Source organism: Balaenoptera acutorostrata, chromosome 12, assembly GCF_949987535.1.
Source record: "Balaenoptera acutorostrata chromosome 12, mBalAcu1.1, whole genome shotgun sequence".
NCBI lineage: Eukaryota > Metazoa > Chordata > Mammalia > Artiodactyla > Balaenopteridae > Balaenoptera > Balaenoptera acutorostrata.
This window is the reverse complement of record NC_080075.1, coordinates 87,857,675-87,874,021: the sequence shown is the minus strand read 5'-3', so window position 1 is coordinate 87,874,021 and position 16,347 is coordinate 87,857,675. Positions and strand designations below refer to the sequence as shown.

Sequence of the window (16,347 nt, the reverse complement as noted above, 5' to 3'; positions counted from 1 at the left end):
GAAAATACACAATTCCAAATCTTCAGACTGCTTGAAAGGAGGTGTAAAGTCTTCTACAGTCAGATGCCTGGAACTAGATTAGCAGTGCTTTTGGTTGGAGAATTACCATGAACTGCTTTATTCAACGACTTAAACCTTGGATATTTATTTACATTAGTTGGCTACTTCAGTGGTTTTATCTTCGTTAGATTAGCTCAAACCTCGTCGTATAAAACCTTACCGACTGCACACTGCTGCAGTTCTGTACGATTTCAGGGCAGTTCAGCACCGACTGGGGCAAACTAGCTGGATTTCATTAGTCGTGCTCGGTTCCGTTTGGTGCTGCTTCACTGGGTCTCTTTTTAATTGCCTCTCCGTGTCAGACCTCTGCTTGCTTTTGCCGTAACACGTCTGTTCGTCCCCCCGCCTCTTAGCTAACGAGTCAGGAGAGACGCCGCTGGACATTGCCAGGCGCCTCAGGCACGAGCGCTGTGAGGAGCTGGTGAGTGTCCCGCCCGCCGGCCTGGACAAGGTGCGGTTGGGGGCGCTGCTCCCTGGGGAGGGCTCTCGCGGAGCCTGTGGGAGGGTCCTGAGCAGATCCCAGTGGCCTAGGGGGGACGGCTCGGAGAGAGTGTCCTGGGGCCCCTTAGAGAGGAGGTGACCATCCCCCTCCTGGTGACACTCGGAACACGAGCCAGTCTGTGCTGGTGGGACATGGTGACGGCAGCCCTGGCTTTGTCTGGGGTGAGTGGCGCCGAGGCCCCTCTGAGTCAGCCAGGCCGGGTTTACAGGGGGCTCCACCGCTGCGACTTGGGAAGGTCGTGCCAGCTCTCTCCGCTGTTGCCTTGTGTGTGAAGGGGGGGCCAGGCGTACCAGTTCGCAGGTTTTTGGGGGAATCGTTGTTGAACTCTGCAGAGCAGTGGGCACAGAGTAAGTGCTCAGTCCATGACGCATTAACAGTCGGTGCTGCAGAGCTGCAGGACTGCTAACAGGTGTTATCCTCAGCACTTCATGTCCAGTAACTCGTTTAATCTTGATAATTACCGTAAAGCATTAATTAATAGGTGCCTGCTGTTACCCCATTTTACAGATGAGGAGACAGGTACGGAAGGGTTAAGTGACTCGCCCAAGACCACATGGCTACTGTCTGGCTTCGGAGAAAAGTCAGACCCTAATGTGCTAAGGCACCCATTTATCTAATGGATTAACTTCTCCCCTGTGCACCTAGAATGGAACCAGCTATCTACCTTCCTGGAGAGAATTGAGAAGCTGGTCATTCACGTCATTTTCCGCAGGGCTCCATTCTCTCGTGCTGGTCAGGAAAAGCGGGGTTAACAGTTAGTGGACGCGTTTCTTCTCCTCAGATTGAGATGCTCCCATGTGCAGTTGTGGGTACCTGCAGGCTGACCGTCACCCTTTAGATCTCAGACACCCCTTGGCTGCGTGCTGCAACTTTGCAGCTTACAAAGCACTAAATGGGAGTTGTCGGGTTTGAGCTTCAAGGTTATCTGTGGATTAGGGAGTGGGGGCTTGACCTGAGACGCAGCGAATTGGATAAGCCAGCCTCACACTGGGGTGCAGGCTCCCTGCCCGCTACCTCTTGGCCATCTTGGTGGACACCCGCTTTACAAGGCCGAGTATACGAGCAGCGTCACCGACAGTGCTTTGTTGTTCTCAGCTGACCCAGGCCTTATCTGGAAGGTTTAATTCTCACGTTCATGTCGAGTATGAATGGCGACTGCTCCATGAAGACCTGGATGAGAGCGATGACGACGTGGATGAGAAGCTGCAGGTCTGTGTCAGCCTGTGAAACGCTAAGTGTTATGAACAGCGTCCTTCAGAGCGGTGTGGGTCCTGGCCTGTAATTAGGGTAGAGAGCTGTTTGTAGAAAAGGAAATACAGTTTACTTTTTGCTTCCAGTGATCTCGCTAGGTTGGTGGTTTTACCCTTCCCATAACTGCCTCCTGTCTCCCAGCTCCTACAGACGTGACTGTAAACGAACGATAATTATGTAATCAGAGGCAGCTTCTCACCTTCTGATATGAAGGAAAGATATGGAGAGCCTTGGATTCTAGGGGATTTTAGAGGGAGCTCTCTCACTGTGGATAATGTGATGAAGAGTCAGGTTCCCTCAGGAGCAGTGATCATATTCACCTAGTTGATCTTTAAAACCTTCACTGAAATCACTGACCCTTAGAGATCATTGGGTCCAACTCATTCCTTTATTAGATGGGGTCATTCAGGCCTCAAGAGAGGGGATGTCTTGGCCACAGTGAAGCCAGTATTTGGAGACCAACCTGGGGCTCTTGCCTCCTGGTCCAGCCTCTCCTCATGATGCTCTGTCTTGAGCACTTGAGGGCACCCCTGGAAGGTTGCCACCTTCACACGAGGCTCAGAGTCAGACCCAGGAAGACTGACTCCAAAGCCCATACGCCTAGCTGCTGTGAAATTAGTGGGAAAGCCAGGTGTAACGTTTTAATTTTTACTGTAGGATTTTAATGTCCTGATGTGTATTGACATCTGATTATTTATATATGGCATTTCCGAAACCTATTGGACTATTCCGGTTTATGGAGCAGTTAATATCCTTACTTATGGTTTCTTGGAATAAGAAATTTCCGAGTTAGCTGTAAAACAGTATCAAAGTGAGGGGAGCTGGCTATTTCACACTTAGATTTGCCTTTAAAAGGGGAGAAGGTTTGAAACACCTGCCCTGGAGCGAGTGCCTCTTGGTCAGGCACATGTCACATTCCCGGGGTCGTGCAGGCAGTGACTCGGCAGGTGCCGTGGACCCAGTGAAAGCCCGGCCGCGGCGCTGACACTCGTCCCCACCCCTTCAGCAGAGAGCGGTGGGTGTGGAGGTTCACACAGCCATGGGCTTTGTTGGAATTTAAACTGTGCATGAAGAGCCACTGGCCATTGAGCTCCTCGTACTGGAGCTGGGCGTGAGCCGTTGGTTGGCCAGAGCCTTGACCGGGCGGGTGGCCCCGTGAGGGGAGGAGGGGGTGACTGCCGATACTGATACCTGCTAAGCTCCGGGCACTGTGCTGGCAGTTAAAGTTAGACCCACTAGGGAATTCCCTGGCGGTCCAGTGGTTAGGACTCCACACTCACTGCCAAGGGCCCAGGTTCAATCCGTGGTCGGGGAACTGAGATCCCGCATGCCACGTGGCGAGACCAAAAAATAAAAATAAAAAAATAAAGTTAGACCCACTTATCAGATGAGAAGTAGGATCAGGAAGGTTAGTTTGCTCAAGATCACAGCTATTATAACGAAGCTGACTTTGAAATATGAGTTCCATCTAATTTACTCACGTCCGTGTTTCCATGCACATGACTTTCGGGTGGAGCAGGGGTCAGCAGGCTCGTAAAGGGCCAGATAATAGACGTTTTAGGCTTTGTTGCAACTCCTCAGGTCTGCCAGGGTGGCTTGACAGCAGCCATAGACAATATGCAAATGACGGGCATGACTGCTTTCTTTTTTTTTTTTTTTTTTTTTTTTAATTTTTATTTATTTATTTATTTTTGGCTGTGCTGGGTCTTCGTTTCTGTGCGAGGGCTTTCTCTAGTTGCGGCAAGTGGGGGCCACTCTTCATCGCGGTGCGCGGGCCTCTCACTATCGCGGCCTCTCTTGTTGCGGAGCACAGGCTCCAGACGCGCAGGCTCAGCAATTGTGGCTCACGGGCTTAGTCGCTCCGCGGCATGTGGGATCTTCCCAGACCAGGGCTCGAACCCGTGTCCCCTGCATTGGCAGGCAGACTCTCAACCACTGCGCCACCAGGGAAGCCCCATGACTGCTTTCTAATAAAACTTTATAAAAACAGGTGGTGGCCCCATGGGCTGTGATTTGCTGACCCCTGGGTTAGAGGACTCTTAAGAGTTCCAGTTCCTACGGGAAGAAGACGTTGACCTCCCCCGAATCGGCCGTGTAGCTGTTGGGGATCAGCTGTGGCTGTGCGTGCCTAGGGCAGCTGCACTGTTCTGCCGTCAGAGAAGGATGTTTATGGAGGGGACAGGCAGTGAACTACAGAGCTAGGCTGAGATAACTCTGGATGGTAAAGATGAAATAGCTTATATTTTAAATTCTTCCCAGAATGAAGAATTAATTGTAAGTTTTTGTAAATCATGGCTTTTTTTCATGGGTGTGTTTCCGTTAAGGGACCTGACGAGAGTGAGTTTTAGGTTTTGCGGCTGTCATGTAACAGTAAAAGTGCACCGTGCCCAGGTATTAGACTGCTGTACCTGCGGCTGTACCCAGTATGTCAGTCGCTGCGACCAGGAGGTCAGCGCGTCTGTATCTCACACACCTCTGCCCACTACCCCCGCAGCCCAGCCCCAGTCGGCGAGAAGACCGGCCCGTCAGCTTCTACCAGCTGGGCTCCGGCCAGTTGCAGCCCAACGCCGCATCTCTGGCCAGAGACGCCGCCAGCCTGGCCAAAGACAAGCAGAGGGGCTTCGTGCCCAGCATCTTGCAGAACGAGACATACGGGGCCATCCTGAGCGGCAGCCCACCGCCCACCCAGCCTGCGGCCCCCAGCACCGTCAGTGCTCCCCCACTGCCCCCGCGGAACGTTGCCAAAGGTACTGAGCTGTTGGTAGCCCCTGCACACACGAGCGGTGTCGTTGGGATTTTGCTTTGGGGAAGCTGTAGTTGCTTTGCCCCCCGGCTAGCTAACGTGTGGGCCAGCTTCAGGACATGTTTTTTCATTTGGGGTCCTTTGTTTTGTACTTATGTTGTTTGCTTCCTAAAAGAACTCCGTCATTCTTGGGATGGTGGTAGAGTGTCTTGACTTCATTCCCATTCTGGGCAGGGGTGTGGCACGTGTGACTCGAGGGACGCAGGGGCGCCACCAGGGTAGGCCTGAGGAGGAGGGGTCAGCACCTGCTGCTGGTCCCTGGATGTTTCCCTGCAGACCTTCTTCCCGGTCCTTTTCTCTTTGCGGTCCGCCCCTCATTACCCCTCCCTTTGCCTTCATTCTTTCCCTTTTTATCTTTCTCCTACCTGTACTCGGCCAGCTTGTGGCATCCGATTATTTCCTATCTCTGTGATCCCCATGAAATAAAGGATAAAGAGATGCTAATTTGGGAAACGGTGCTCAGCCTAACTGTAAAAATACGAAACAGTCCCCGAGGGTCCTACCAGCGCCTTAAGTGCCAAAGCTTCCTGTGCTAACCTCAGTCGCTCTGTCACAGCACAGTGAGTTTGACTCAACAGATGCTGTTTTTTGTTTTTATAAAAATGGAAACTTAAGCCCCCTCAAGTTTAGTAATTTTCCCAGCACTGAAGGCCCACTGGCCATGATGCTTCCTGAAGGCAGGTCCCACAAGTAGCCAGGCCAGATCTGGGCTGGGGCCTCCAGAGGGCTTCCCAGGGGACGGGAGGCAGGAGCCTCCATGGGGCGTGACGTCTGGGCCCACAGCTGCTGTAGGCCAATGGTGGTCCCAAAAGTAAGTCCCAAATTGCATTTGTGCGGGAGCTGCTCTCCGGCAGGGGCGTGTAGGTGTGTGACGGTGGTGCTGCGAGCCCTGGGAGGGAGGGGTGCCCACGTCTGCCGTCCTGTGGGGTCTGTGCTCACGGTGTGGGGTGGCTGTGCCCACCGCCGCCCCCCCGCTGCCCTGAGTGTATTGCAGTCCCTCCCCCACGGCTCTGCCCCCAGCGCTCAGGGAGGCGGAGAAGGCTGATGAGCCTCTTGTCTGGGTCACCGAGCCACACGCCTTAGGAGCAGACCCACGCTGCACGGGCAGACCCCTGAAACCCGCCCGCTCACCTCCTGCAGAGCCCATTCCTCCAGGGCACCCAGGCCTGACCGGAAGATCCCTCAGCAAGGAAGGAGGTCACATCCCCCAGCTGCGAGGGGCCCGGGCGGGCGGGGGCCGCTGCGGTGGCTGGGGCCTTGTGGGTGCGTCTCGTTGCCTCCCCCCCAGATCCCGGTGCCTGTGTTCATCTCCACCCCATTAGTGACTTTTACTGACTGTGTGTGTCATGTTAGGAAAGATTTTATTTTGCTCTGTTGGGTCATATAAGAAGAATAGAAAGCTGTTCACCTCTATTTCTTGCTTTCTTAAAATCTTAGGATGAGAAAGTTCGGGGTTTTTTTCCCTCATTTCTTTCTGCCACTCCCACCGTTAGCTCCGTCTCTTCCTTTGGTGACGGAGATCGCCCTTCATCCCTGCCAGCCCCCCAAAGGGTATCTTTGTTCTCCGTCTGTTCCACCCTCGATCCACGAGGAGTCACCACCCAACAAGTAGGACGGGGCTGATGTCTCGGGCCCGGCATCGAGGAGGACATTGTCCACGGCAGACGTCTGAAGGCGCCCGCTGGCCCCGGCTGGGCCCTGTGCGGTGCGGCCTGCTTTCATCTCCAGGCCCAGCCTCAGGCACGGCCGTGCCTGTGCCCCGAGCAGGTGCAGCTCGAGCAGGTGCAGCTCCGTGAGGAGGAGCTCTGTGGGCGGAGGAAGGGTGCGACCAGGGCAGTGCCATCTCCCTGGTGTGTCACCTGAGCCGACTTCCGGCCAGAAATAAGTTTGCCCTTCACCAGATGTCTTTGATTTGCACCCTCCTCTCCACGTGCTCTGTCTGAGGACGGGTGCCCCCCGTGCGAGGCGGTGACCCCACAGGGAGGACCAAGATGGGTAGAGACAAGCAGACGTCCTGTCCGCGAGCGCAGGAGGGTCACTGTGGTCATCGTTTCCCTCTTCAAACGTGTTTAAATATGAGAAATAAAGTAGGTAAGATAGAGAAGACCAACTGGGAATTCTCCCCGGAGCATCGTTGGTTCGGTGTGTGTTGGTTATCTGTCTTCCAGATACCAGAAACAAGAATTTTTTTTAAATCAGCGTCCTGTTTGTGGCCTTAGTGCTCTTCTAGAAGGGTCATGTGTACCATTTTATAGGGGAGAGGATCAATAATGCAGTGTTCTGTTTCTGTTTTTGTTCTGTGCTCGTGCGTGTGCGTGTGTGCGTTTGCATGCCTGCGTGTACACGTGCGTGTGTGTGCATGTGCGTGTGTGTGCAGTTCAGCCAGCCTCCTCCGCTAACGCCCTGTGGAAGACAAACTCTGTAAGTGTGGACAGTGTAAGCCGGCAGCGATCTTCGTCAGATCCGCCAGCTGTCCATCCACCGCTGCCCCCTCTCCGCGTGACATCTACCAGTACGTTTTTTTCCTTTTTCCTTTCTTGCTGTTGGGCTTTGTGCAGCTGGATGGCTGGGGGGTCTCTCGGCAGCCGCCCGCTGCCGGCCGCCCGGCGCTGCCTGGGGGCCTGTGGCTCTTCCGTGGCCCCAGCCCTGCGGCCGCTGCCCCCCAGCGGCAGACTCCTGTCTGTCTCACACCGCACGGGGCCCTTCACTCTCCTGCTCTGTCTCCCGAGCACTTCAGCAGCATTTCTGTCTCTCACACATTGGCCTCGGGGCTGCCTTTGGCCGTTGGGTGGTTCTCGATGCTGGGGTGTGTTCCTGTGGATTATAATCTGGTCTGTGCTCTGCCCTTCAGTGTCACATGTCCGTGGGAGTCTCAGCACCCGGGGGGGTGGGGCGAGGCCTGGACGCTGTAGGAGGGTGGGGCTCCGGCATCGCAGGGTCGGGGGGTGCTTTGAGGGCGCTGAGGGTTTCGCTGGTCCCCCGGTTTCCTTACCCGGAGTTAAGAGGGGAGAAGCCCAGCCCTGGCTGCAGTCGGTGTCGTACGCGCACTGGAGGCGGAGCGGGCACGGGGTCTTCCGGACGCTGGGGCGGGGGGCACCCAGCTCCGGCACGCCCAAGTCAGATGGCACGGGGCCGGGTCCTGGGGGGCACCCAGCGGGTCTCAGAAGCCCACTTTCACACTCGCAGTCTGGCGTCCCCGGGGCTGTAGATCTGCATGCTGGAGTCTGCCTTTTGACTTTCCCTTTAAAGCAGAAAAAGGAGAGAAGAATGACAAAAGGAAAGAAGGATTAAACCGATCCCTCCCTGGTCAGCCGGCTCCCCGCGCCCGCTGTCCTGGGAGAGAGGAGCTGCCGGCTCCTTGGGCGTCAGCGTCCAGGCCCGGGGCAGGTCGCCGGTTCCGCAGCGACCGCGGGACGCGAACGCTGGACGTTGGGGTGGGAGCTGCTGTTGGTCGGGGAAACGGGGGGAGGTGTGGGCTCAAGGCCCGGCTCCCTGCCTCGCCGGCCGTGCGCTTGGGGAAAGCAGCGGCCTCCTCACCTGTGAAACGTAGAGAGTGATACAACTCGTCCCGCTGCCCCTCGCGGACCGGGAGCCTTTCCAGCTAGTTCTTCGCAGCCTTCCCTCAGACTGACCGGCCGCGGCCAGCGGCATTGGGGGCGCCCCGGGGCAGGACCGCGCCAGACCCAGGCCGGGCCTCCTGCTGCCGCTTCTCCAGGTCCCCGTGGAGGGCGGAAACCCACAGGGGGCTGGCTTCCCACGGGGGCTTCTAGCTGAGAAAATACTCCCAGGCTCATCGAGGCAGTTTAGTCCCAACTTGAGGCTCGGAAAGACTCCCCGCCAGCACTGTTTTCTGAAAATCGTCAATGAAAGTAGGTTTTTTCCTTATGAGGTAGGGGAGGGAAAAAGGAAGCCCTTATCTCAAGAGCCTCGGGTGAGAAGGCTGGGAGGGGGCGCCTGAAGTGTGACCCTCTGCGTTTCTCTCCTTTCCTCTCTCCGCAGACCCCCTGGCTCCCACGCCGCCCCCTCCGGTAGCAAAAACGCCCAGCGTGCTGGAGGCCTTGAGCCAGCAGAGCAAGCCGGCGCAGCCCGGGCTCCTGCCCGGCAAAGCCCCGCCGCCGCTGCCGCCGCAGCTGCCCAGCCGCCTGCCCCAGAGGAGGCCTGCTCCCGGGTAACCGCCGCTCTTCCGCGTCCCCCTCGCGCCGGGCCAGGTCGGCCATCCTTGCTTCCCAGGGGCATCAGCCCCGTAACTTCACCTGCTGAGATTTCTCTGAACGTTTGAAACCTTCCACGTTTCTACTACTGTGACCCCTAAGGTCAAGTGTTACATAACTAAGTGGTTATGCTTCAGGTGTCTAAAAAATAAGAATGTTTAAACTGCAAAAATTTCATACCGATGTACATTTTATATGCACATGATGAATTTAGATTTCTGTTCAGTACAGACACTAGGATTTGGGGAGTTAAAGTCCTCAAGACACGAGGCCTCTAGGTCTTATTTGTTGGTCACTCACAGGGTTATCTCGACTACATGGACCCTCTGCAGTGCGGGGCATGTATTTCCTACAAATAAGGACATTCTCCTGCATAAACAAAATACAACCAGCGGGCTTCCCTGGTGGCGCAGTGGTTGAGAATCTGCCTGCTAATGCAGGGGACACGGGTTCGAGCCCTGGTCTGGGAAGATCCCACATGCCACGGAGCAGCTGGGCCCGTGAGCCACAATTGCTGAGCCTGCGCGTCTGGAGCCTGTGCCCCACAACGGGAGGGGCCGCGATAGAGAGAGGCCCGCGCACCGCGATGAAGAGCGGTCCCCGCACCGCGATGAAGAGTGGCCCCCGCTTGCCGCAACTGGAGAAAGCCCTCGCACGAACCGAAGACCCAACACAGCCAAAAATAAATAAATAAATAAAGTCTAAAACTATAATAAAAAAAATACAACCAGCAAAATCAGGAGATTAACGTGGATGCTACCTTCCAAAACTCAGACTCCAAGTTTTGCCACGTGTCTAAATGCCGTCCTTTACTACAGAGGGATCCAGTTCGTGGCTCTCAGTCTGGATCTTTATGGTGGAAAAATGGGTCCTTTTTAGTGGAAATGATATTTAGAAGCCAAGATCTGGGTGCTTTTAGTGTCTTCTTTGCTGTTGGAGTGTCACTGCACCCAGGCAGGCCCTCTGAGTGGTCAGAACTAGGGACACACACACACGTGTGTGTGGAGAACCTTTCGTCCCTTGCTTGTCCCCGTCCGCCTCTTCTGCCCTCCATCCCCTCCCATCACATGTCAAGCCCCAGTTGTGGGCCTGGCTCTGCGCAGAGAACTGGAATAGGGCTCCTCTCTCGGCTCATCAGACATTCTTGTCACTTGTCCTTACTTGGAGAGTTGACAGAACTGGTGTCACACCTTTTGCAGGTGGGAATGCCGACTCACAGAAACCCATTTATCCAGGCCCACCCGGCAAGCCTGAGTTAACAGACCGCTGTCTGCCAGCCCTGGGAGCCGGCTCCCTTACCTGCGTGTCCCTTCCTGCGGTGCTGGGACGTGCCGGGCCCGGGGTTCACGGGGCAGGGGGTGCTGAGCCATGTCAGTCACGGCGGTTATGGGCAGCAGGGATCACAGAGTACAGAGGCATGGATAACGCGGGCCAGTGGTGCTTGGGCAGGTCCTGGCAGAGCCACCAGGGCCCTGGGGTTGATACTGCCCCGCCTGACATGGGAAGAGACCCGGGCCGCACGGGGAGGGGATGGAGCGCATCACGGCTAGAGCTGGTTGGTGGTGCCCAGTTTCCAGCCCAGACCCGGGGCATCGGCAGCGGGCTCACACAGGACAGGAGAGCTTCAGGAGGAGCCTGGTTTGGGAATCGGGAACCTTCGATCTAGCACTGCCCTCTGGACCTCTCATTCTTACTTATTCCAAAAAAAAAGAGGTAGTTGGATGGCAGTTGATAAAATCAGCTCAACCACTTTCAACTTGAACACAGGTCCTTTAGAAAAGGGAGTGAGGCGGAGCGGTAGCATGCCTTGCAGGCCTCGGGCACCAGTGAATCTACTTTCCCCTTCTTTGTAGGCCTGACAAGTCAAGCCCACTGATCAACAAAGGCCAGCCAAGAGGACCTGGTAATTATTCCATGTGAAACTGGGTTACTTTCTGCTGGGTCTGGGGGGCAAAGTGGAGGGTGTTTCCAGCTGTGGTGAACCCCTGGGTCAGGCCCGCTGTCCTGCCCTGGCAGCCACCCTGCCCTCGCAGAACCTCCGGCACCCCTGCTCCTGGGGCTGCTCTGTCCCACGCCCCGCATTCCTGTTCCCCTCTGCCGATGGGGACGGGGGTGGGGGGAGCCCTGGCCGGGTCTGGGAGTCAGTGGAGGAGGTTGTGGCGTCTGCCTCACTCTGTGACACCTGCAGGCCGGCACACTCTAGGGAGGTTGCATGGAAGTCACAGGGTTCGTTGGCCTTTAGGGGACTTTCCCTCAGCAGTTAGGAAATCTCAGGCAAGTTGCCTTGTGGCTATGACAGACGGCATTTATGTCGTTTCTATCTCGTGGTGTTGACTGAGGGGGTGTATTGTGAAGTCCATTCATTTTGGCCCTAAAGCAGTGGATCTCTCTGGGACAGAAGCTGTGGGTCCTCTGTCCAACGCCGTGGTCACGCAGCCCCCGGCGCCCATGCCCAGGAAGTCACAGGCGGTAAGCGGACGAGCCCCTTCCTTTCTGCCTCTTTGCCCTGGCCAGGAGTGGGTGGTTTATTGTCCAAGGGCTCAGAGGAAACTCTCCCTCTTCCGCTGGTTGGGGTGGGGGAGGCTTCTTCCTGGGTACCTGGTCCTTCGGATCGGAGCAGGATGCAACCCAGAGCCCACAGCCAGTGGGCTGGGCCCTTCGCGGCTCCAGGACAGGCCCCCATGTGCCCACCAGGCACCGGGCCACCTCACTCCCTGCTCTCTTCCCTCGGCTGGCCTCCTCCTGGAAGCCCCCCTGCCCCGAGCCACACTGAGCCGCCCCATCTTGACACCCATGGGCTCCCAGGCCTGCGGGCGGCCCTCGGGACCAGTTGGAAGCAAAGTGGCCCAGTTCTGTGCCCTGGAGCAGACGCTTCCCCGCACACTGAGCTCCGAGCCCTCTTCTCCTCGACGCAGACCAAGCTGAAGCCCAAGCGGGTCAAAGCCCTGTACAACTGCGTGGCCGACAATCCCGACGAGCTGACGTTCTCCGAGGGGGACGTGATCATCGTGGACGGGGAGGAGGACCAGGAGTGGTGGGTGAGTCGGGGCCTGGCAGGTCTGTTCCCGGGGGAGGCCCGCTGTGCCCCTGACGAGCCTCCGCTGCCCTTTCCGTGGACCCACTTCTGAGTGGGGTCCTCCCTCGTCAGGGCGGACAGGCCACGTGGGCTGCAGTTCGCAGGGCGCACCTGAGGGTTTGAGGTGAGGCCTTGGCTTTCTCGGTGGTGCCTCCTGCCCGGCGTTGCAGGTTTGGTGGAGTGGGGCGCCGAGGGAGAGCTGACCCGGAGGGCAGAGTCGCGGGGTGTCGCGCTGGTCCTGAAACCAGCTGTGGCATCCGGGTGGGAGCTGGAATGGGACGAGCGTGGCGCTTCCCCTGATGACCCTGAGTGTCCAGCCCCGGCCAAGGTCAGGCTGGGTGACCTTGGGCAAGGAGGTCGTGTTGCTAAGCCACAGCCACCTCGTCTGAGAAGGGGCGGTGACACGGCACTGCTGCAGCGACGGCACGGCGGCCCCCGGGGAGAGGTGGCTGTCGTAAACTGGACAGTCGCGTAAACAGCTCCCGCACGCCTGGCAGCGTCTGCCACCTGGGGGCCGCTAACGGCCCAGCTCTGGGGCTTGAGCCCGGATATCAGATGGGTCGCGGTTGCCATCAGGGCGTAGCCAGGACTCACGAGACAGCTCCGTTCTGTCAAGGGCGAGGGGTGTCGGTCAGAGACCCTGGCCGGGCGCCCTCCTGGGCGAGCTGTGTGCTCTCTCTCCAGGGCCTGTGAGAACCAGCTCGGGGCCTGGCACCGCCTCTGGCATGGCTGGCTCAGGGGTCTTCTTGTGGCCTCTCCCCTCGAGGGGTTCAAGTGCCTGTGGGTCCAGGGCTCCCTCCTCCATCAGCCTTGCTCCACGCAGCGCAGTCGATGCCACGGGTGGCAGAGGGGGCGGCAGCTCCCGGTGCCCCTCGGTGCCCATCCAGGGCTCTGCCCGCCCGCTGCCCGCCTGGCCCTGAGACCTGAGGCAGGTCTGGCCTCCACACTTGTGTACAACCCACCACAAGGATGGGGCTGCAGCCTGACACCAGGCTTAGGCGTCTGGAAAACACCTGTTCATTTCAAAACCTGTGGCAAAATCAGAAAGCTATAAAGAAAGTAGATGCTGCCTGTAATCTCAGGGTGTCCCCCCTCCCACACACAAGTAATTTAAATTTTGGTGATTTTGCTTTAGATGTTTATTTAACTACTTAATTTACATCGTTGAGATCAGACTTGAGGTAAAATTTTTGTAATTTTCCCAGAGCAAAAGTAAATGGACTTATTGGAGTCTTAAATGCTTTGACTGCATTTAAATAGGGCCGACTCACATTTGCCACTTTCTGTGACTTGGCAGCGCACAGACTTCTGACATTCAGTTTCTTCATCCGTTTAAAAAAACAAACAAACAAACAAAAAGGGAGGTCGGGGTGGTGGTCTAATCCTGTGCTGCCTGCCCCCCGAGACCACCAGGACCGCGGTGGGGCGTGTGTGCAGACACCGACTCCCCGCGGGTAGGAGTCCCTGCGGGTAGTAGGCCGGCACTATTTGAGACGGGAGCGAAAGGAAAAACAGTTTAGATGTTGTACCCAAGTAATTCTTTCCCAGAAGAGATTCTTCCAAACAAGCCTTTTTTTTTTTTTTCCTCCAAATGCTGTAATGCCCTTCAAAGTTTCCAACATTTGGAATTTATGTAACAAAACATAACCTCTTATTCATTTCAGATCGGCCACATCGATGGAGATCCCAGTCGCAAAGGAGCATTTCCTGTGTCATTTGTGCACTTTATTGCTGACTAAATTGCTACTGAACAAAAACACTTCTTTTTCTAAAAGTTATCTCGTCTCATTATTGGTACCAAAACTCTTGCCAGATAACCTGTTTCATGAATTGTATTGTACGGTAGCCCACTTTCTCTAAGGCCACTGTTCTGCTTTAAAAACTCAAAGGCAATTTATATATATCAATGAATTGTTTTTATAATTTGTGTTTTTCATGAAACATTGCTATACTTTTATTAGGAAAAACTGAATTTCCTAAAAGGTGAACTGAAAAGTTATTTTAACTAAATAATGAAGATTCTGAATCTACAGCATTAGTTGAACCTAAAAATGTTTTGAGTGTGGGAAAGAAATTCATCCTGCTTTTCTTGGCCCACTTCTGGGGTTCGTGACCTTTAGCACAATTATTCTTTTTAGGAAGCCAGGAAATTGTTGCTTTCAAAGTCCATAGCCAGCCGGCACTTTCTACATAAAATGCTTCAGTTCACCTTTAAAGACTTTTTTTTCTTTAAAGATTTCCTTTGAAATCCACCCAATGTTTATTGGAAATGTATACATAAGCATTGTACTTTCCAGCCCTGGTGTGTGAGGTTGCAACTATCAGTGTATCCTGCATGTGTGTGTAACCTGTTGTGAACAAGCCTACTTGACCCGACTACAGATGGTTTATTATGGCATATGTCACAGCAGTTAATTCTGTTCCAGATGATATTAACTGCATTTCCTGAATCTGGTTAAAAACTAAGGGTGATGGACTGCGAAACAGTTCTTTAGTTTCTATGCTTTAGGTGTTTGGGATTTGCCTTCCTGAGCCTCCCTCGTCACACAGCTAGAGTACCGTGGCGCAGACCGACCCCCCCCCCCCCCGCCATATTACCACAGACTTGCTGTTTCCTATCGAGTGTACCACTGCCTTCCCTTTCTAGCCCAAGAGAATGTTCACTCAGTTTAGTGTCTTGTATTTATATAATATACCAACAGGAATGGTAGCTACACTGTCTTGAAATTTAATCTGTCCATTTGTTTGTAATCAAGAGCATATCAGAGATCTGTAGGTCCCAGGTAATAAAATACTCTCAAACATCCCGGTTTTACTATTGAAGTCCATCATATCATTCTTAAGCTACTGGGGGTGGGGGGATTAGGTTGTATATGATAAAATCAAAATTTATTAGTTTAATGAACTTGACTATCATACCTCTATTTAGTAATTGTGTAAGATTCATGGTAGGTATATTGGAAATTTTGGCACTCTTTGAGAATAAGTAGGCATATGATGACCACTTAGATTTTTACCAAAAGCGAAGGAGTAAATTTAAGAAGAGGCTTGGAAAGCAAGGAGACGATGCTGTCAGTGTGTTTGTTATGATGGTACATTTGATTGAAGCAGCCTGTCTTTATTATGCAAGACTTTTGTAAGTATAGAGCTTTTTTTTTCTTTTTTAATTGCATTGTATTTTTTCATTGTTATTATAAAGGGAGACAGAATAAACTGGAATGTTTTATGATGTTGTAAGGCAATTTGCCTTTCAAAGTTCTGGGTAAAAATGTGTTAGATCTGTAATTAAAGTCTTTTTTAAAAGCACTAGGGCTTCCCTGGTGGCGCAGTGGTTGAGAATCTGCCTGCTAATGCAGGGGACACGGGTTCGAGCCCTGGTCTGGGAAGATCCCACATGCCACGGAGCAGCTGGGCCCGTGAGCCACAATTGCTGAGCCTGCGCGTCTGGAGCCTGTGCCCCGCGACGGGAGGGGCCGCGATAGAGAAAGGCCCGCGCACCGCGATGAAGAGCGGTCCCCGCACCGCGATGAAGAGTGGCCCCCGCTTGCCGCAACTGGAGAAAGCCCTCGCACGAACCGAAGACCCAACACAGCCAAAAATAAATAAATAAATAAATAAATAAATAAGAAAAAAAAAAAAAAAAAAAAAAAATAGTTTAAAAGCACTACATCTGTTTTCACTAATTGTTAATTTCTGTTTTTGAACCCTTCATTTAGTTAATTCGCTCATAGATTTAAGAAAGTAAACAGATGTTTTGCACAGTGCACTTCATATGTGTATTTTAATACAACGCTCCCACATCTGTATCTTATAATCAGCCTTCTGACTACTTTGCGCCAGCTGTATAAGGAATTAAAGTTGATTCGTATCAACATTTGAACACCAGTCCCAAACTAATATGTCAGGTTCACTGGTACATAAATATCTAGGAAATACTTTTCCAATCTACAATTTGGTGGTGCTATTGTGCAGTAATTCATATTACTCTTGCCAGAGGAGAAATTATATTAACTTCCCTACTAAATATCCTTTCCTAGTTATTTGCTCTTTGCAAATTAAAAAAAAAAAAAAAGCAACTGAGAGAAAGGAAAACATTGTAGATATCTATTTATATTTAAAGTTTACATGTCATGAACTTAGCTGCAGGATTCTGGCATTTGGCATGCCATTCTCCATCAGATCTGACTTCTAGGGATGGCGACTCAGAAATCTGTCCACAGACTAATGGTTACTGTGTGATCTGTGAAGGGGTGGGTGGGTACCACTGTCTACAGCGTGGATACTATCTGAGATGTATGATATTCAGTTCATTCACTTGATTACTTCGGTCTAGTTGCAGCGCAACTGTATATATTGTATAACCTAAATCAGTTCTTATTTTCATTGTCCTAATTAGAGCATGTTTAATAAGTTTTACTCTTCTTGTTAACTAGTCCTTTGACTG

At 53.5% G+C, this 16,347-nt stretch overlaps 1 protein-coding gene across 8 annotated transcripts in view; it reads left to right on the top strand.

The window, feature by feature from the left end:
• Positions 1-15,209, top strand: part of ASAP2 (ArfGAP with SH3 domain, ankyrin repeat and PH domain 2) — a 161,237-nt gene extending 146,028 nt beyond the window's left edge. For 2 of the 8 annotated variants that reach the window (XM_057558091.1, XM_057558088.1), the window contains 9 exons: positions 414-481; positions 1,658-1,771; positions 4,308-4,560; positions 6,994-7,128; positions 8,616-8,784; positions 10,681-10,730; positions 11,205-11,296; positions 11,743-11,865; positions 13,568-15,209. In XM_057558091.1, coding sequence (XP_057414074.1) covers positions 414-481; positions 1,658-1,771; positions 4,308-4,560; positions 6,994-7,128; positions 8,616-8,784; positions 10,681-10,730; positions 11,205-11,296; positions 11,743-11,865; positions 13,568-13,642 — 1,079 coding nt within the window. In that variant the 3' untranslated portion in view covers positions 13,643-15,209. Of the gene's footprint in view, positions 1-413; positions 482-1,657; positions 1,772-4,307; positions 4,561-6,993; positions 7,129-8,615; positions 8,785-10,680; positions 10,731-11,204; positions 11,297-11,576; positions 11,694-11,742; positions 11,866-13,567 lie in introns of those variants that run through there. The other 6 variants (XM_057558090.1, XM_057558089.1, XM_057558092.1 and 3 more) reach the window with 6 other exon arrangements.
• Positions 15,210-16,347: the final 1,138 nt, after the last annotated feature.